This window comes from Salvelinus alpinus, chromosome 19 (genome assembly GCF_045679555.1).
Source record: "Salvelinus alpinus chromosome 19, SLU_Salpinus.1, whole genome shotgun sequence".
In the NCBI taxonomy this organism is placed as follows: Eukaryota; Metazoa; Chordata; class Actinopteri; order Salmoniformes; family Salmonidae; genus Salvelinus; species Salvelinus alpinus.
This window is the reverse complement of record NC_092104.1, coordinates 1413010-1434688: the sequence shown is the minus strand read 5'-3', so window position 1 is coordinate 1434688 and position 21679 is coordinate 1413010. Positions and strand designations below refer to the sequence as shown.

Genomic DNA, 21679 nt, shown 5'->3' with positions numbered 1-21679 from the left:
AGGAGTGGGTGTGTGGCGGCAGGCTCCACACAGCAACCACGAGGAAACTACACCTGGACAGGAAGACAGGAAGAGTATTAAGACAGTTAGGAGAGGGGAGAGGAGTGGGTGTGTGGCGGCAGGCTCCACACAGCAACCACGAGGAAACTACACCTGGACAGGAAGACAGGAAGAGTATTAAGACAGTTAGGAGAGGGGAGAGGAGTGGGTGTGTGGCGGCAGGCTCCACACAGCAACCACGAGGAAACTACACCTGGACAGGAAGAGTATTAAGACAGTTAGGAGAGGGGAGAGGAGTGGGTGTGTGGCGGCAGGCTCCACACAGCAACCACGAGGAAACTACACCTGGACAGGAAGACAGGAAGAGTATTAAGACAGTTAGGAGAGGGGAGAGGAGTGGGTGTGTGGCGGCAGGCTCCACACAGCAACCACGAGGAAACTACACCTGGACAGGAAGACAGGAAGAGTATTAAGACAGTTAGGAGAGGGGAGAGGAGTGGGTGTGTGGCGGCAGGCTCCACACAGCAACCACGAGGAAACTACACCTGGACAGGAAGAGTATTAAGACAGTTAGGAGAGGGGAGAGGAGTGGGTGTGTGGCGGCAGGCTCCACACAGCAACCACGAGGAAACTACACCTGGACAGGAAGAGTATTAAGACAGTTAGGAGAGGGGAGAGGAGTGGAGAACCACGAGGAAACTACACCTGGAGAGGAAGAGTATTAAGACAGTTAGGAGAGGGGAGAGGAGTGGGTGTGTGGCGGCAGGCTCCACACAGCAACCACGAGGAAACTACACCTGGACAGGAAGAGTATTAAGACAGTTAGGAGAGGGGAGAGGAGTGGGTGTGTGGCGGCAGGCTCCACACAGCAACCACGAGGAAACTACACCTGGAGAGGAAGACAGGAAGAGTATTAAGACAGTTAGGAGAGGGGAGAGGAGTGGGTGTGTGGCGGCAGGCTCCACACAGCAACCACGAGGAAACTACACCTGGAGAGGAAGACAGGAAGAGTATTAAGACAATTAGGAGAGGGGAGAGGAGTGGGTGTGTGGCGGCAGGCTCCACACAGCAACCACGAGGAAACTACACCTGGACAGGAAGAGTATTAAGACAGTTAGGAGAGGGGAGAGGAGTGGGTGTGTGGCGGCAGGCTCCACACAGCAACCACGAGGAAACTACACCTGGAGAGGAAGACAGGAAGAGTATTAAGACAGTTAGGAGAGGGGAGAGGAGTGGGTGTGTGGCGGCAGGCTCCACACAGCAACCACGAGGAAACTACACCTGGACAGGAAGACAGGAAGAGTATTAAGACAATTAGGAGAGGGGAGAGGAGTGGGTGTGTGGCGGCAGGCTCCACACAGCAACCACGAGGAAACTACACCTGGACAGGAAGAGTATTAAGACAGTTAGGAGAGGGGAGAGGAGTGGGTGTGTGGCGGCAGGCTCCACACAGCAACCACGAGGAAACTACACCTGGAGAGGAAGACAGGAAGAGTATTAAGACAGTTAGGAGAGGGGAGAGGAGTGGGTGTGTGGCGGCAGGCTCCACACAGCAACCACGAGGAAACTACACCTGGACAGGAAGACAGGAAGAGTATTAAGACAATTAGGAGAGGGGAGAGGAGTGGGTGTGTGGCGGCAGGCTCCACACAGCAACCACGAGGAAACTACACCTGGACAGGAAGAGTATTAAGACAGTTAGGAGAGGGGAGAGGAGTGGGTGTGTGGCGGCAGGCTCCACACAGCAACCACGAGGAAACTACACCTGGACAGGAAGACAGGAAGAGTATTAAGACAGTTAGGAGAGGGGAGAGGAGAGGAGAGGGTGTGTGGCGGCAGGCTCCACACAGCAACCACGAGGAAACTACACCTGGAGAGGAAGACAGGAAGAGTATTAAGACAGTTAGGAGAGGGGAGAGGAGTGGGTGTATGGCGGCAGGCTCCACACAGCAACCACGAGGAAACTACACCTGGACAGGAAGACAGGAAGAGTATTAAGACAGTTAGGAGAGGGGAGAGGAGTGGGTGTGTGGCGGCAGGCTCCACACAGCAACCACGAGGAAACTACACCTGGACAGGAAGAGTATTAAGACAGTTAGGAGAGGGGAGAGGAGTGGGTGTGTGGCGGCAGGCTCCACACAGCAACCACGAGGAAACTACACCTGGACAGGAAGACAGGAAGAGTATTAAGACAGTTAGGAGAGGGGAGAGGAGTGGGTGTGTGGCGGCAGGCTCCACACAGCAACCACGAGGAAACTACACCTGGACAGGAAGACAGGAAGAGTATTAAGACAGTTAGGAGAGGGAAGAGGAGTGGGTGTGTGGCGGCAGGCTCCACACAGCAACCACGAGGAAACTACACCTGGACAGGAAGACAGGAAGAGTATTAAGACAGTTAGGAGAGGGGAGAGGAGTGGGTGTGTGGCGGCAGGCTCCACACAGCAACCACGAGGAAACTACACCTGGACAGGAAGAGTATTAAGACAGTTAGGAGAGGGGAGAGGAGTGGGTGTGTGGCGGCAGGCTCCACACAGCAACCACGAGGAAACTACACCTGGACAGGAAGACAGGAAGAGTATTAAGACAGTTAGGATAGGGGAGAGGGGAGAAGAGGAGAGAGGAGAAGGAAAGAGGAGAGGGGAGAGGGGAGAATAGGAGAGGAGAGGGAGAGAGGAGAGGGGAGAGAGGAGAGAGGAGAATAGGAGAGGAGAGGGAGAGAGGAGAATATGATGAAGCAACATCTCAAGACATCAGTCAGGAAGTTAAAGCTTGGTCGCAGATGGGTCTTCCAAATGGACAATGACCCCAAGCATACTTCCAAAGTTGTAGCAAAATGGTTTAAGGACAACAAAGTCAAGGTATTGGAGTGGCCATCACAAAGCCCTGACCTCAATCCTGTAGAAGATTTGTGGGCAGAACTGAAAAGCGTGTGTGAGCAAGGAGGCCTATAAAACCTGATTCAGTTACACCAGCTCTGTCTGGAGGAATGGGCCAAAATTCACCCAACTTATTGTGGGAAGCTTGTGGAAGGCTACCCGAAACGTTTGACCCAAGTTATACAATTTAAAGGCAATGCCACCAAATACTATTTGAGTGAATGTAAACTTCTCACCCATTGGGAATGTGATGAAAGAAATAAAAGCTGAAATAAATCATTCTCTCTACTATTATTCTGACATTTCACATTCTTAAAATAAAGTGGTGATCCTAACTGACCTAAGACAGGGAATTTGTACTAAGATTAAATATCAGGAATTGTGAAAAACTCAGTTTAAATGTATTTGGCTAAGGGGTATGTAAACTTCCGACTTCAACTGATCAGTCCCTGTGGGGACGACGTCCTCGATGCCATTGGAAGAATACCGGAACATGTTCCAGTCTGTGCTAGCAAAACAGTCCTGTAGCTTAGCATCTGCTTCATCTGACCACTTTTTTATAGACCGAGTCACTGGTGCTTCCTGCTTTAGTTTTTGCTTGTAAGCAGGAATCAGGAGGATAGAATTATGGTCAGATTTGCCAAATGGAGGGAGAGTTTTGTACTCGTCCCTGTGTGTGGAGTAAAGGTGGTCTAGAATTGTTTTCCCTCTGGTTGCACATTTAACATGCTGATAATAGTGAAGACATCTAAACTATGAAATAACACATATGCTATCATGTAGTAACCAAGAAAGTGTTAAACAAAACAAAATATATTTTAGATTCTTCATAGTCACACTTTGCCTTGATGCCAGCTTTGCACACTCTTGGCATTCTCTCAACCAGCTTCACCTGCAATGCTTTTCCAAAAGTCTTGAAGGAGTTCCCACATATACTGAGCACTTGTTGGCTGCTTTTCCTGTCCAACTCATCACAAACCATCTCATGTCCTGTTGAAAAAAAAATGATAGTCCCACTAAGCCCAAACCAGATGGGATGGCATATCGCTGCAGAATGCTGTGGTAGCCATGCTGGGTAATTGTGCCTTGAATTCTAAATAAATCACAGACAGTGTCACCAGCAAAGCACCATCACACCTCCTCCATGCTTCACAGTGGAACCACATATGCGGAGATCATCTGTTCACCTACTTTGCGTCTCACAAAGACACGGTGGTTGTATACCAACCCTACCTTTTCACAACACAACTGATTGGCTCAAATGCATGAAGAAGGAAAGGAATTCCACAAATTAACTTTTAACAAGGCACACCTGTTAATTGAAATGCATTCCAGGTGACGACATCATGAAGCTGGTTGAGAGAATGCCAAGAGTGTGCAAAGCTGTCATCAAGGCAAAGGGAGGTTACTTTGAATAATCTCAAATATAAAATATATTTTTATTTGTTTAACACTTTTTTGGTTACCACATGATTCCATATGTGTTATTTCATAGTTTTGATGTCTTCACTATTATTCTACAATGTAGAAAATAGTACAAATAAAGAAAAACCCTGGAATGAGTAGGTGTGTCCAAACATTTGACTGGTGCTGTATGTCACGCAGCGAGAGTTAAGTGGAGGCTGATTGGTCAGTCAGTCCTCCTGATGAATCCTCCCCAGCTAGCTACTTTATGCGTGTGACTAGACAATTCAGCGAGAATTTCAAACTTGTCTGACGAAATTGAGACTTGGGAGTTTTCAGAATCATTCAGTTTTATCTGACTAAAAAAGCTATGCAGCTGTCACTCGCCCTGATATTGACTACACTATCTAACTACTTCCCTCTCCTTACTGGCCTGATATTGACTACACTATCTAACTACTTCCCTCTCCTTACTGGCCTGATATTGACTACACCATCTAACTACTTCCCTCTCCTTACTGGCCTGATATTGACTACACCATCTAACTACTTCCCTCTCCTTACTGGCCTGATATTGACTACACTATCTAACTACTTCCCTCTCCTTACTGGCCTGATATTGACTACACTATCTAACTACTCCCCTCTCCTTACTGGCCTGATATTGACTACACTATCTAACTACTCCCCTCTCCTTACTGGCCTGATATTGACTACACTATCTAACTACTTCCCTCTCCTTACTGGCCTGATATTGACTACACTATCTAGCTACTTCCCTCTCCTTACTGGCCTGATATTGACTCCACTATCTAACTACTTCCCTCTCCTTACTGGCCTGATATTGACTACACTATCTAACTACTTCCCTCTCCTTACTGGCCTGATATTGACTCCACTATCTAGCTACTCCCCTCTCCTTACTGGCCTGATATTGACTACACTATCTAACTACTTCCCTCTCCTTACTGGCCTGATATTGACTCCACTATCTAACTACTTCCCTCCAAGTTACTGCAGGACAGCAGTGGTCGGCAATCGGGACTCGGGTGCGAAGGAAACCCTGTATTGTTGTGTTGCAACGCCAACTCTCCTCATTGAGTAGTATTACCGCATCACGGTGACATCCAGATGGTTCCTACCAACAGTACAAGGTTTCTCTCATGCAGGCTGCTTTCCTACTGGAAATATACATCAGTGGAATGGAACAAATTTTGCTACGTTCGCTACCGCCAGCGACATGATGCAGCCGCCCGGTGGGAAGCACCTCTAAACAGGACCGTTGTACTGGTCATTCACACTGGCTTGTCGTTAGCTGGCATGTCAAGGTGACATCCAGATTCTAGATGGTGACCAAATACTAAAAGTTATTTCTCCTTGTCCCATCGAAATTAACTTTATTTTACTAGTTTTAAATAGTTTATGTAACAACATTAGCATGGTGCTATCTGAGAAGGACTCGTCGGGACGACTGACTGAAGCCAGTCCGTTCATTTCAGCTCCATACTCAGCTGCGTGTCATACGTCATCAATCTGGGCACCATGCGTGTCCATGTAGCAGCCTCTCCCGTTCACAACCCTCCCCAGGTAGCAGCCTCTCCCGTTCACAACCCTCCCCAGGTAGCAGCCTCTCCCGTTCACAACCCTCCCCAGGTAGCAGCCTCTCCCGTTCACAACCCTCCCCAGGTAGCAGCCTCTCCCGTTCACAACCCTCCCCAGGTAGCAGCCTCTCCCGTTCACAACCCTCCCCCAGGTAGCAGCCTCTCCCGTTCACAACCCTCCCCAGGTAGCAGCCTCTCCCGTTCACAACCCTCCCCAGGTAGCAGCCTCTCCCGTTCACAACCCTCCCCAGGTAGCAGCCTCTCCCGTTCACAACCCTCCCCAGGTAGCAGCCTCTCCCGTTCACAACCCTCCCCCAGGTAGCAGCCTCTCCCGTTCACAACCCTCCCCAGGTAGCAGCCTCTCCCGTTCACAACCCTCCCCAGGTAGCAGCCTCTCCCGTTCACAACCCTCCCCAGGTAGCAGCCTCTCCCGTTCACAACCCTCCCCAGGTAGCAGCCTCTCCCGTTCACAACCCTCCCCAGGTAGCAGCCTCTCCCGTTCACAACCCTCCCCAGGTAGCAGCCTCTCCCGTTCACAACCCTCCCCAGGTAGCAGCCTCTCCCGTTCACAACCCTCCCCAGGTAGCAGCCTCTCCCGTTCACAACCCTCCCCAGGTAGCAGCCTCTCCCGTTCACAACCCTCCCCAGGTAGCAGCCTCTCCCGTTCACAACCCTCCCCAGGTAGCAGCCTCTCCCGTTCACAACCCTCCCCAGGTAGCAGCCTCTCCCGTTCACAACCCTCCCCAGGTAGCAGCCTCTCCCGTTCACAACCCTCCCCAGGTAGCAGCCTCTCCCGTTCACAACCCTCCCCAGGTAGCAGCCTCTCCCGTTCACAACCCTCCCCAGGTAGCAGCCTCTCCCGTTCACAACCCTCCCCAGGTAGCAGCCTCTCCCGTTCACAACCCTCCCCAGGTAGCAGCCTCTCCCGTTCACAACCCTCCCCAGGTAGCAGCCTCTCCCGTTCACAACCCTCCCCAGGTAGCAGCCTCTCCCGTTCACAACCCTCCCCAGGTAGCAGCCTCTCCCGTTCACAACCCTCCCCAGGTAGCAGCCTCTCCCGTTCACAACCCTCCCCAGGTAGCAGCCTCTCCCGTTCACAACCCTCCCCAGGTAGCAGCCTCTCCCGTTCACAACCCTCCCCAGGTAGCAGCCTCTCCCGTTCACAACCCTCCCCAGGTAGCAGCCTCTCCCGTTCACAACCCTCCCCAGGTAGCAGCCTCTCCCGTTCACAACCCTCCCCAGGTAGCAGCCTCTCCCGTTCACAACCCTCCCCAGGTAGCAGCCTCTCCCGTTCACAACCCTCCCCAGGTAGCAGCCTCTCCCGTTCACAACCCTCCCCAGGTAGCAGCCTCTCCCGTTCACAACCCTCCCCAGGTAGCAGCCTCTCCCGTTCACAACCCTCCCCAGGTAGCAGCCTCTCCCGTTCACAACCCTCCCCAGGTAGCAGCCTCTCCCGTTCACAACCCTCCCCAGGTAGCAGCCTCTCCCGTTCACAACCCTCCCCAGGTAGCAGCCTCTCCCGTTCCCAACCCTCCCCAGGTAGCAGCCTCTCCCGTTCACAACCCTCCCCCAGGTAGCAGCCTCTCCCGTTTACAACCCTCCCCAGGTAGCAGCCTCTCCCGTTCACAACCCTCCCCAGGTAGCAGCCTCTCCCGTTCACAACCCTCCCCAGGTAGCAGCCTCTCCCGTTCACAACCCTCCCCAGGTAGCAGCCTCTCCCGTTCACAACCCTCCCCAGGTAGCAGCCTCTCCCGTTCACAACCCTCCCCAGGTAGCAGCCTCTCCCGTTCACAACCCTCCCCAGGTAGCAGCCTCTCCCGTTCACAACCCTCCCCAGGTAGCAGCCTCTCCCGTTCACAACCCTCCCCAGGTAGCAGCCTCTCCCGTTCACAACCCTCCCCAGGTGTCAATCAACTTGTAAACACCTTTAAAAATACAAGCACATTACCAGAGCACTGCTACTGTTTTAAATGAGGAATTTCACCCTGGGGGGAGCCTGCTACTGTTTTAATGGGGAATTTCACCCTGGGGGGAGCCTGCTACTGTTTTAATGGGGAATTTCACCCTGGGGGGAGCCTGCTACTGTTTTAATGGGGAATTTCACCCTGGGGGGAGCCTGCTACTGTTTTAATGGGGAATTTCACCCTGGGGGACCCTGCTACTGTTTTAATGGGGGAATTTCACCCTGGGGGGAGCCTGCTACTGTTTTAATGGGTGAATTTCACCCTGGGGGACCCTGCTACTGTTTTAATGGGTGAATTTCACCCTGGGGGGACCCTGCTACTGTTTTAATGGGTGAATTTCACCCTGGGGGGACCCTGCTACTGTTTTAATGGGGGGATTCCACCCTGGGGGGACCCTGCTACTGTTTTAATGGGGAATTTCACCCTGTGGGACCCTGCTACTGTTTTAATGGGGGAATTTCACCCTGGGGGGACCCTGCTACTGTTTTAAATGGGGAATTGCACCATGGGGACCTGGGGACCCTGCTACTGTTTTAATGGGGAATTTCACCCTGTGGGACCCTGCTACTGTTTTAATGGGGAATTTCACCCTGTGGGACCCTGCTACTGTTTTAATGGGGGAATTTCACCCTGGGGGGACCCTGCTACTGTTTTAAATGGGGAATTTCACCATGGGGGGGACCCTGCTACTGTTTTAATGGGGAATTTCACCCTGGGGGACCCTGCTACTGTTTTAATGGGTGAATTTCACCCTGGGGGGAGCCTGCTACTGTTTTAATGGGTGAATTTCACCCTGGGGGACCCTGCTACTGTTTTAATGGGGGGATTCCACCCTGGGGGGACCCTGCTACTGTTTTAATGGGGGAATTTCACCCTGGGGGGACCCTGCTACTGTTTTAATGGGGGAATTTCATCCTGGGGGGACCCTGCTACTGTTTTAATGGGGGGATTCCACCCTGGGGGGACCCTGCTACTGTTTTAATGGGGGGATTCCACCCTGGGGGGACCCTGCTACTGTTTTAATGGGGAATTTCACCCTGGGGAGACCCTGCTACTGTTTTAATGGGTGGATTTCACCCTGGGGGGACCCTGCTACTGTTTTAATGGGGGAATTTCACCCTGGGGGGACCCTGCTACTGTTTTAATGGGGGGATTTCACCCTGGGGGACCCTGCTACTGTTTTAATGGGGGAATTTCACCCTGGGGGGACCCTGCTACTGTTTTAATGGGGGGATTTCACCCTGGGGGGACCCTGCTACTGTTTTAATGGGGGGATTTCACCCTGGGGGGACCCTGCTACTGTTTTAATGGGGAATTTCACCCTGGGGGACCCTGCTACTGTTTTAATGGGTGAATTTCACCCTGGGGGGAGCCTGCTACTGTTTTAATGGGTGAATTTCACCCTGGGGGACCCTGCTACTGTTTTAATGGGTGAATTTCACCCTGGGGGGAGCCTGCTACTGTTTTAATGGGTGAATTTCACCCTGGGGGACCCTGCTACTGTTTTAATGGGTGAATTTCACCCTGTGGGACCCTGCTACTGTTTTAATGGGGGAATTTCACCCTGGGGGGACCCTGCTACTGTTTTAATGGGGAATTTCACCCTGGGGGACCCTGCTACTGTTTTAATGGGTGAATTTCACCCTGGGGGGACCCTGCTACTGTATTAATGGGGGAATTTCACCCTGGGGGGACCCTGCTACTGTTTTAATGGGTGAATCTCACCCTGGAGAGACCCTGCTACTGTTTTAATGGGTGAATTTCACCCTGGGGGGACCCTGCTACTGTTTTAATGGGGAATTCCACCCTGGGGGACCCTGCTACTGTATTAATGGGGGAATTCCACCCTGGGGGACCCTGCTACTGTATTAATGGGGGAATTTCACCCTGGGGGGACCCTGCTACTGTTTTAATGGGTGAATTCCACCCTGGAGAGACCCTGCTACTGTTTTAATGGGTGAATTTCACCCTGGGGGGACCCTGCTACTGTTTTAATGGGGAATTCCACCCTGGGGGACCCTGCTACTGTATTAATGGGGAATTTCACCCTGGGGGGACCCTGCTACTGTTTTAAATGAGGAATTTCACCATGGGGGGACCCTGCTACTGTTTTAATGGGGAATTTCACCCTGGGGGACCCTGCTACTGTTTTAATGGGGGAATTTCACCCTGGGGGGAGCCTGCTACTGTTTTAATGGGTGAATTTCACCCTGGGGGACCCTGCTACTGTTTTAATGGGTGAATTTCACCCTGGGGGGACCCTGCTACTGTTTTAATGGGTGAATTTCACCCTGGGGGGACCCTGCTACTGTTTTAATGGGGGGATTCCACCCTGGGGGGACCCTGCTACTGTTTTAATGGGGAATTTCACCCTGTGGGACCCTGCTACTGTTTTAATGGGGGAATTTCACCCTGGGGGGACCCTGCTACTGTTTTAAATGGGGAATTCCACCCTGGGGGACCCTGCTACTGTATTAATGGGGGAATTTCACCCTGGGGGGACCCTGCTACTGTTTTAATGGGTGAATTTTACCCTGGGGGGACCCTGCTACTGTTTTAATGGGGAATTTCACCCTGTGGGACCCTGCTACTGTTTTAATGGGGAATTTCACCCTGTGGGACCCTGCTACTGTTTTAATGGGGGAATTTCACCCTGGGGGGACCCTGCTACTGTTTTAAATGGGGAATTTCACCATGGGGGGGACCCTGCTACTGTTTTAATGGGGAATTTCACCCTGGGGGACCCTGCTACTGTTTTAATGGGTGAATTTCACCCTGGGGGGAGCCTGCTACTGTTTTAATGGGTGAATTTCACCCTGGGGGACCCTGCTACTGTTTTAATGGGTGAATTTCACCCTGGGGGGACCCTGCTACTGTTTTAATGCGTGAATTTCACCCTGGGGGGACCCTGCTACTGTTTTAATGGGGGGATTCCACCCTGGGGGGACCCTGCTACTGTTTTAATGGGGGAATTTCACCCTGGGGGGACCCTGCTACTGTTTTAATGGGGGAATTTCATCCTGGGGGGACCCTGCTACTGTTTTAATGGGGGGATTCCACCCTGGGGGGACCCTGCTACTGTTTTAATGGGGGGATTCCACCCTGGGGGGACCCTGCTACTGTTTTAATGGGGAATTTCACCCTGGGGAGACCCTGCTACTGTTTTAATGGGTGGATTTCACCCTGGGGGGACCCTGCTACTGTTTTAATGGGGGAATTTCACCCTGGGGGGACCCTGCTACTGTATTAATGGGGGAATTTCACCCTGGGGAGACCCTGCTACTGTTTTAATGGGGGAATTTCACCCTGGGGAGACCCTGCTACTGTTTTAATGGGTGGATTTCACCCTGGGGGGACCCTGCTACTGTTTTAATGGGGGAATTTCACCCTTGGGGGACCCTGCTACTGTTTTAAATGGGTGAATTTCACCCTGGGGGGACCCTGCTACTGTTTTAATGGGGGAATTTCACCCTGGGGGGACCCTGCTACTGTTTTAAATGGGGAATTCCACCCTGGGGGACCCTGCTACTGTATTAATGGGGGAATTTCACCCTGGGGGGACCCTGCTACTGTTTTAATGGGTGAATTTTACCCTGGGGGGACCCTGCTACTGTTTTAATGGGGAATTTCACCCTGTGGGACCCTGCTACTGTTTTAATGGGGAATTTCACCCTGTGGGACCCTGCTACTGTTTTAATGGGGGAATTTCACCCTGGGGGGACCCTGCTACTGTTTTAAATGGGGAATTTCACCATGGGGGGGACCCTGCTACTGTTTTAATGGGGAATTTCACCCTGGGGGACCCTGCTACTGTTTTAATGGGTGAATTTCACCCTGGGGGGAGCCTGCTACTGTTTTAATGGGTGAATTTCACCCTGGGGGACCCTGCTACTGTTTTAATGGGTGAATTTCACCCTGGGGGGACCCTGCTACTGTTTTAATGGGTGAATTTCACCCTGGGGGGACCCTGCTACTGTTTTAATGGGGGGATTCCACCCTGGGGGGACCCTGCTACTGTTTTAATGGGGGAATTTCACCCTGGGGGGACCCTGCTACTGTTTTAATGGGGGAATTTCATCGAGGGGGGACCCTGCTACTGTTTTAATGGGGGGATTCCACCCTGGGGGGACCCTGCTACTGTTTTAATGGGGGGATTCCACCCTGGGGGGACCCTGCTACTGTTTTAATGGGGAATTTCACCCTGGGGAGACCCTGCTACTGTTTTAATGGGTGGATTTCACCCTGGGGGGACCCTGCTACTGTTTTAATGGGGGAATTTCACCCTGGGGGGACCCTGCTACTGTATTAATGGGGGAATTTCACCCTGGGGAGACCCTGCTACTGTTTTAATGGGGGAATTTCACCCTGGGGAGACCCTGCTACTGTTTTAATGGGTGGATTTCACTCTGGGGGGACCCTGCTACTGTTTTAATGGGGGAATTTCACCCTTGGGGGACCCTGCTACTGTTTTAAATGGGTGAATTTCACCCTGGGGGGACCCTGCTACTGTTTTAATGGGTGAATTTCACCCTGGGGGGTGAATGATGTGTTTTAATGATACAAAAAGAATGACATCTTTATCTAATGCCATTCTTTATAAACAAAGACCTTCCGTGACGCGTCGAGCTTCTGTAACAGGGTTGTTTATGTTTCTACTTGACACTGCAGAAATCTGTATTACATTTTTATGTATTCCAATTGGTTGGTTAAATTTACATATCAATAAGGTGTTATGCCATTGGTCATGCTTACAGATAGGGGGAGATTGCGAATGTTAATTCTTCCCAGTCTACTAACATTGACATGCAAGCGGTAGGTCACGTTCTGAAATACTGTATTATATTGTCATATTTACAATGTGTAAGAGTCCACTATGTACATGTCCTGATGTATATATACTGTATGTTACCTGTTAGATATTGTGGTGTAAGATCACATTAGCTAGCAGACGAATCAGGAATCTCCTGCTATCAACATACTGTCGTCCTGCACATCTAATGTGCTTCCTATCGTCCGGTACTTAGCTACTTACATGTATTTTGTACTATTTTTGTCATTGTTTTGTTTTACACAAATACCCAGTCTGATATTGACATGTTATCAGTCTATCATCAGACTAAACACCAATCAACTGGGACCGCTGGCTGGACAGTCACTTCCTGAAGAGAGTTACTAAGTACGATCACGTTACACTGACCAGTCACTGGTCTTGGCTGGACAGTGTTTTATTGGAATGAGATGTTAACCCCTCCCCCCACCACCACAAGTTGTGCTTGATGCACATCCGTCATCATGGCAAGGGGGGGGGGGGGCTAGCCTGAACCATGAAATACAGCCCCAGACCATTATTCCTCCTCCACCAAACTTTACAGTTGGCACTATGAATTGGGGCAGGTAGCGTTCTCCTGGCATCAACCAAACCCAGGTTTGTCCGTCAGACTGCCAGATGGTGAAGCGTGATTCATCACTCCAGACAACGCATTTCCACTGCTCCAGAGAGACCAATGTAAGCTTTACACCACTCCAGCCGACGCTTGGCATTGCGCATGGAGATCTTAGGCTTGGAAACTGGCCATGGAAACCCATTTCATGAAGCTCCGACGAACAGTTTGTGCTGACGTTGCTTCCAGAGGCAGTTTGGAACTCGGTAGTGAGTGTTGAGACTGAGGACAAATGATTTTTACGCGCTACGAGCTTCAGAACTTGGCAGTCCAGTTCTGTGAGCTTGTGTGGTCTACCACTTCGCGGCTGAGGCGTTGTTGCTGCTAGACGTTTCAACTTCACAATAACAGCACTTACAGTTGACCGGGGCAGCTCTAGCAGGACAGAAATGTGACGAACTGACTTGTTGGAAAGGCGGCATCCTATGACGGTGCCACGTTGAAAGTCACTTAGCTCTTCAGTAAGGCCATTCTACTGCCAATGTTTGTCTATGGAGATTGCATGGCTGTGTGCTCCATTGTATACACCTGTCAGCAACGGGTGTGGCTGAAATAGCCGAATTCACCAATTTGAAGGGGTGTCCACATACTTTTGTATATACAGGGTGTTTCTCACAATGCATACCGCCGTGCTCTGAGCACCAAATGGGTCCAAATCAAAGTATGAGAAACGGAGGGCCCTTATCGAATGCGTACTCCGTCTGTACATATTTTGAAGCATGCATCGATTCAAGCTTCAACGGAAAGTATGCACAAAAATATGATGCAACCTTATGTAAAAAAAAAAAAAATGACGCAAAATTTCTTCCAATCAATGGCTGCCATTATTTGAGATGAAGTGAGAGAAAATACATTTCGACTTCGGAATGAAATGTTGCCTGACTACAACATTTTATCTTGATAATGTTCATTTTGGCATGTTTACGTAATATAGATCGTAAGCCCATAATAAGTTAATAGGGCTAACTACTAGTATTGTTAGCTAGTCAGATAGCGACAAAGAATTGTTAGCCAACTACCCACAAATAATTGACATCTCTCTTGCATAGTATTTGTTTTAGGTCATTTTTGCCTGTTAAACGATCTGGTTAGCTACATTATTATGATTCACATATAGCTAGCTGATAGTTATGAAGTAAAACTGTTGCTTTGTGTATATCTTGCTTAGTCTCTATTGCCATTGTTCTGGCTGGAAGACGGTTCAGTTACATTTACATTTACATTTAAGTCATTTAGCAGACGCTCTTATCCAGAGCGACTTGCAAACAGTTAATGGGTAAATCCATAGTAAGTCAATAGGGCTAACTGGCTAGCTAGCTAGCTAGCTAGCCACGAAGATTTGGTAGCTACCTTGCGTAACATTAGTTCTAGGTCATTTTGCTTTGTGTATATCTTAGAGGAAGGGGAGGTGAAGCGTGAGGTAATACCACAGAACAATGAGAGATATTTCACCAGATGTATAAATGTGAAGCATCCGCTTGGCGATTCCATTCACTCAGAGGAAGCCCAGTGGTCGGCAGTGGGAGAAGATAGAACAAGATGGATTTTGGCAGACATTCTGCAAATTTTGTCATTGATGAAACATTTGATCTCAATACAGTTTGCTGTTCCCAAAACTACAATCTCTTACGAACAGAGTCGACTAAGTTCTGTAGACTTTACCCTTTGCCAAAGTTTTAAAAATAAATGTTGTTTAGAAGGAGTGCAAAGGAGATTGAATTATTGCACACGTGCACTTCACAGAGTAGGCGTTCCCTAATGGGTATATGCAAATAAATGCAAGAAAGCGCCAATAGGATCTCTCTAGCTCGTGCGTGGCTCTGCCCACTATGACTCATTTGCTCATTTGAAAGGACGGGCAGAGGTCTATCTTGGTTCAGTTGAAAAATCTTTGATAATACAGTGCGAGTGCTTCTCAAATGTATTGTTTAATGCATTCTTCACACTCTCGTCCTCACAAGAACGTTCTCAAGAGAACGTGGTCGGAGAATCATCGGCGCATGAGAGTGTGGAGCACGGAAGTATGCACATTGAGAAACACCCACAGTGTATGTGGCTGATTAGCCAGCCTGGTCTCATAGACTAGACGTAACATATAAAACGTAAAGCCAGGACACTGATATTAGTATATGTTACGTTTGGTATGGTTACATAAGATAGAAGATTACTTAAGGCAAAAACGAAAGTAGGGTGGGCGTATAACACGAATGCCCAGCAAACCAAAGGTTGTGTGTTCGAATCTCATCATGGACAACTTTAGCATTTTAGATAATTAGCAACTTCTTACTACTTTCTTTAGCTACATAGCATGTTAGCTAACCCTAACATAACGCTTTAACATTGACCGCTAGCCTAGCTCATGCTTGCCATCTAGCTAAAATTACCATTAGCCACCTAGCTAACGTTAGCCACAACAAATAGGAATTCCTAATATATGTTTAGCAAATGTGTAACATATTGTACGAATTGCAATTAGTAACATGTCATAATAATTCTAATTCGTAACATATCATACGAAAATGGATGATGGACATCCACAATTAATATCATACTAATTTGCCTGCCCTGGATCTACGTTTAATATGTAACGTCTACTCCTGAGTCCAGGTTGGTCTGGCTGGTGAGATTAATGTATTTGGTTTCCTTGTCTGGATCCATGATGCCTCGCTCCCTCAGAAAGACCACGGGAGCTTCGAGCCTGGCGGTCTCACAGCTAGCCAACCAAACCAGCATGGATATCTTTCACGTGTCCAGGCATCCACATACCCACAAATAGGAAACGCTATATTATACATGATGAAAAATACATCTTTGACGTCAGCTAAATTAACTTGCACTACTGTCATTGAGCTACATATAAGGGAGGGATATGCGATTTAAGAGTTATGACACGAAACCTCGAAGCAGCAGTGTGAAAATCTAACAAAAGAAAAAGAAGCGCCCGGCAGAACCGAGCGCAGGAGCTGTTGTTGATAACAAAGGAAGGCAGCGTGCCTCATTACCACTGAGGTATGGTCTAGGTAACCCATACAGGAAGAAGAATGCAGAAGAACACCAAACAAAGGACAGCTATCGTTTCTCTCCCCAATCAACAAAACAAACAAACCAATGAGCAAAACATTGGATGCAGCAACAGGAGACACGTTTTACGACCCCCCCCCCCCCAAAAGACAGCAATAATACAAAATAGACATTCTCATTTCAACAACATCTAGTTTGTTTTTATGTTATTAATGTGTTAATACAACCAAATGCATCAAGTATGTACTTGTCTTCATGGTCAACGACAATGTTTTGTTCTGGCTGTCAAATCTAAAATAATAATAACTACTACCGTAACAAAGGAAAAAAACTCTACACGTCAAAATCAACTTTAACAATACACACATAGTTATCTCTCCCATCATCAATAGAGTCTGTAACAATGTATCACACTCACCACCTGAAGCGAATCTGCTCAGAGCGAATCTTGACATATATTGACTTGTGTGCTTGATGGTAATGTTTTTCATATCATGAGACGGTTGTCCTCTTTCTAGTGTGCTTGTGTAATGGTCAAGGAGTGATGTTGTCAGGTGTCCAGCAGCAGCGATCACTAAATCTTTCCTTTCCACGGTTCGTCTTTGTTGTTGTCTTTGTGTTCGTGGTAGCCTCGTCTAACGTCACTACTGGGCCAGACCCAGATTATGACAGACAGCTACAGCGGCCAATAAGGTGAGGCTGCGGCTGAGGTGGAGAAACACCCGGATGTGTAAATAAATACAGGGAGATATTATCATATGTGATCACGACATGATCCACACAAGGCTACATGCCTTATTATACGTGCAGGTGAGGCTGGTTATAGAATATAATATGTTGCCTAAAAAAAGAACATAGGCTTATATTCTGTAGGTCCCTTAGAGTTAGGGGAAATACAATATAATTACTTCCTATAAAATATTCATATGGGCTTATTTGTTCTGTCTTCTATATGTGAACAAACACAGGCACAAGGTTGATATTTCATGATAACATTTCTGACCAAATCAATTTGTAAATGAGCTCTTCAGATGGTTTTATGGGGGGCGGGGGCTATGCATCCATATTACCTGTTGCACCCTCTGCAACCACCATGATTATTATTTGACCCTGCTTGTCATCTATAAACATCTTGAAGAACGATCTGGCCTTAAAGACAATGTACTCTTATACATCTCCACCCGGCACAGCCAGAAGAGGACTACCCCTCAGAGCCTGGTTCCTCTCTAGGGAGTTTTTCCTAGCCACCATGCTTCTAGTTCTGCATTGCTTGCTGTTTGGGGGTTTTAGGCTGGGTTTCTGTATAAGCACTTTGTGACTTCTGCTGATGTAAAAAAGGGCTTTATAAATACATCTGATTTTGATTGAGAAAAAAAATCCACTGACAGCATAGCCTACAAGTGTCAGTAAAGTATTTAATCGATTGCTTTCTGATTCCAATCTTTAAAAACAAATCGTGTCCTCAGCTCTCACTGGCTATGCGTCACCTTAAAACCTCTGTCAGCCTGGGATACATTTTATACAGTAAATAATAACTGAGTCTGTATGGGATGTCTAAAACCACCACCACATCTCCTCTGCGACAGCCATCACCTCTTCTCTATACGCACAAAGCTCATTATCTCACATTACATTGCCCAGATTCAAATAAAATAAAAAAACATTTAGATATTAGGCTACGACCCAATTCCCTCTAGACGTGTCTGCCTCGACATTGTTGATGACGCTCGCTTGTCACTGCATCGCTGGACCCGATAGAGCAGACCACGACCCATTCATGACTGTTACGCAATATTAGTCTACGGGCGGGAAAGCATCTATAGGCACACATAGTCTGTCATCGAATTAATGGAATAACTTACAATAATAACAAAAAGTCCGGTGCTGTTATGAATATGGCAACAGAGGGGGGAAACATCAATGAACCTATAGGAGGGAAGAAGCTTCGAGCTAGCCTGGTGATGTCATGTGTTTTGTATTCTGCGTCGGGTTTTTGGTAACGCTCGGTGCTACATCTCATGTCATTAGCCCCACTGCAAGTTAGGACAGTGAGACGAAATTGACCGTGATAATCATTTAACTGGATCCTAAAATTGGATCATATGGACTGATTTTTTATTGTCATTGAGCATTATCCTCCCGCTGAGCGGCATCAATGGGATATCAGTCAATGTGACCTCTGAAAGCGAGTAGGAATGCGAAATAAATTACAATGTGGTTATTATAGCCTACTTATAACTAGGTTATAACCCATTATAACCAATCGGCTACTTATAGCCTATGGACATGTCAAAGTTTAAACTCTCCAGAACTCAATTTTTTTTGTTGCCGTAATCATTGTATCGATTGAAGCAGAACCATGATACACAGATACTTACACAAAACACTTTTTATTCCCCTTTGAACGTAGGAGGCGGAGGTAATAATTACTCCGCTGAAGCTGGATGTCACATTCACAACACAGATCTTGGTCTGTGCACGGGCTGCCACGGCCCCAAGACGGAGACGTCACCTCACTGTGGTTGACTCATGTTTCCATTCGGTCGAGCGGTGCAGGTAACTAACTCAATACCCGACGGTGCAGGTAACTAACTCAATACCCGACGGTGCAGGTAACTAACTCAATACCCGACGGTGCAGGTAACTAACTCAATACCCGACGGTGCAGGTAACTAACTCAATACCCGACGGTGCAGGTAACTCAATAATAAAGGAGATACTGTTGTCCTCGTCTGATCTGGCTAAAAGACTACGGCTGAACAGCAGCAGCATGCGGGTCCGGGTTCCACACAAACAAACTCGTTCCTATCTGTACATCATTTTAGGCGTCAATACGGTCGGCTCGGGTCTTTCTCCAGTCTGTGCAAATCATTGCCGATTCCGACTGAGCCTCAAGTGATTCATTCCATGCACAAATAACACAGCGGGCTGGGGCAGTTAAAGGAGAGATGTAGTCTTGTCTAGGCTGGTTCCTGCTATCCAGTAGGTTGCCTACACTGTCGGAACAACACGTTTAAAGTCCCAAATGAAAAACTGTGCAGCTTAATTAGCGGGCTTGGTTTTCTGGATGATGTTAATTCCCATGTAGCTAGGTCACCACCGGCATCAGCTGGGCAGGAGGCTATCCCGTCCCTACTGCAGCTTGTCCAATATATGGAATTAAAATCCGTGTTGTTTTGTTCTCGGCGAGGTTTAGCACTAGAGATGAAATAAGGACTCCACGCACGATTCTTCAGTATATTCTAGTATTAATTCTTGCAATTGGATGAGTTGTGTTTTTTGTGTGACGATAGCTGCTTTCCCAAATGAATCATTAAATTCGAACTTGTTACGAAGTCTGAATAAAATCATATTGCCCTCCTCTCCAATGACTAAGGACCAATGAAATTCCTGAACAACCCTCCAACAACCAATTGCTTTACGGGGGGGGCGGTCTCAGATGTGATCGAGGGCCAATAGCTGGAGGTCTGCAGGCTAGCGTTCAGTGATGCGCGCCCCCGAGGAAGACACGTGCCAAAAATATCAACAATGTCCATTTTATTTATTGATCTGACGTAGTTAACATGACGTAATGTTTTGGTGTGTATATGTTGACAGTAGTCTTAGCTGTTGATCCACGTACTCTTCAGATTCATATTGAAAGTAGGCCTATGGACAGGATAGGCTACAACATTCACTTAATGTAGCTTAATAATAAATTATATAATATGCAACGACGTTTTCCCTAAATATTGTTAGTTAGGTAATAGACTATAATAAATAACAGTTTCTGTTATGCATGTAGCCTATGAGAATTGGTAGGCTGTCAAGTTATTAAGGGAAACTAGAATAATTAGTTACACTACAGCGCCCCCTTCAGGACATGGCACATATTACACCCCGTTTCTTCATTGTTGTAAGATTTGATTAGTTATTTTATAAACACAAACAAAACATACAAACTACATCACCCCTGGTCATAACCACCACGTTGTTTCCTTACAGGACAAAAATAATCTGTTGTTATTAAACACTTATTTCTAGAATAACAATCTTTCATTTATTTTGTCCATGTTGTGATAGTGGGTCCCTCTTTAACACGGAGGCTCCTTCACAACTGGCACCTTATTAGCTGTGCACAGTGTTCAAAACATTAGTAACACCTTCCTAATATTGAGTTGCACCCCTACCCCCCAGAACAGCTTCAATTAATCAGGGCATGAACTCTACAAGGTGTTTGAAAGCGTTCCACAGGGATGCTGGTCCATGTTGACTCCAATGCTTCCCACAGTTGTGTCAAGTTGGCTGGATGTCCTTTGGGTGGTGGTCCATTTCTTGATGCACACAGGAAACTGTTGAGTGTGAAAAACCCAGCAGCGTTGCAGTTCTTGACACAAACCGGTGCTCCCTGGCACATAATACCATAAAGTACTGAACAAACACGTGGCTACATTAGATCCCTGTTATTGTACACATGGCTACATTGGAGCCCTGTTATAATACTGTACACATGGCAATTTAAAGAATTTACAAATAAATTCACAGTTGAGATAGCGGATTGCTCTGCCATTATAGCTTAATTCTAAAATGAGCGGTGGAGCCACCTGGATTAAAACAAGTATGAATATTCTCTACCTCACACAACCAGTGGAGTCTTCACATCATCACAGAGCACTCAGCTGTCTGTAGTCAAGGAAATCACTCTGCTGCCATGGAAACCATCTGCCCTCTGCTGCCACGGCAACCATCTGCCCTCTAACAGGCCAACGATTTGAAACTTTTCTCCTCTCGGGCCGGCCCTTCCCTCCTCTCAGCCTTCTTCCTGTTCGCTCTGCTGAACGCTGCGATCCTCCCTCCTCTTCTTCTGAGAGCTGGTGGAGTTCCCGGTCACCTTGCCAACCAAGAGCCTTGAATGAAGCAGGGCGTGGGGGGGGGGGGGGGGTCACAGCAGCATCATCAAAGGTGAGATTTCACAACTCACACACATGCAGTTAGATCGACATGCACAGACAGACAGACAGACAGACAGAGACAGAGACAGACAGACAGACAGACAGACAGACAGACAGACACAGACAGACAGGACAGACAGGACAGACAGGACAGACAGGACAGACAGACATGCCGTAGCGTTGTGCTCATCTGCCAAGAAAGCCTGCCCTACACAATCTGCTGAGGCCAGGTCTGTTTAGTGAATATTATAGTAGTAGTAGTAACGGAATAACATGCTCCATTCAACCACTGCATTAGTGAAGATCTCAGGTAGTAATGAAGGGTTAAACACGGAGCCTTGTTTCCTCTGACTCAAATGTGTTCTGACTCAAATGTGTTCTGATCATGTTGTGTAAGATCCATCATTCTAGCCTGCATCCTGAATGGCACCATATTGCCTA

At 47.9% G+C, this 21679-nt stretch overlaps 2 protein-coding genes across 2 annotated transcripts in view; one reads left to right on the top strand and one right to left on the bottom strand.

Annotated features, from left to right (window-relative positions):
- Positions 1 to 18828, bottom strand: part of LOC139544870 (protein yippee-like 1) — a 49281-nt gene extending 30453 nt beyond the window's left edge. The window contains exons 1-2 of the mRNA XM_071352021.1: positions 18686 to 18828; positions 1 to 53 (exon numbers count right to left, since the gene is read on the bottom strand). The gene's annotated coding sequence lies outside the window, so the exon portion shown is untranslated. The remainder of the gene's footprint in view (positions 54 to 18685) is intronic.
- Positions 5823 to 7802, top strand: LOC139545987 (uncharacterized). The gene is made up of 3 exons (XM_071354250.1): positions 5823 to 5999; positions 6200 to 7420; positions 7521 to 7802. The coding sequence occupies exons 1-3, from the start codon at positions 5823 to 5825 to the stop codon at positions 7800 to 7802; spliced, it is 1680 nt and encodes a 559-aa protein (XP_071210351.1).
- Positions 18829 to 21679: the final 2851 nt, after the last annotated feature.

What these genes read in the sequence shown, in the direction of transcription:
- LOC139545987 (XM_071354250.1), top strand. Translation starts at nt 5,823, where the DNA reads ATGCGTGTCCATGTAGCAGCCTCTCCCGTTCACAACCCTCCCCAGGTA. An exon ending in CCGTTCACAACCCTCCCCAG is followed by an intron (nt 6,000 to 6,199) that starts GTAGCAGCCTCT and finishes ACCCTCCCCCAG; the next exon opens with GTAGCAGCCTCTCCCGTTCA. An exon ending in CCGTTCCCAACCCTCCCCAG is followed by an intron (nt 7,421 to 7,520) that starts GTAGCAGCCTCT and finishes AACCCTCCCCAG; the next exon opens with GTAGCAGCCTCTCCCGTTCA.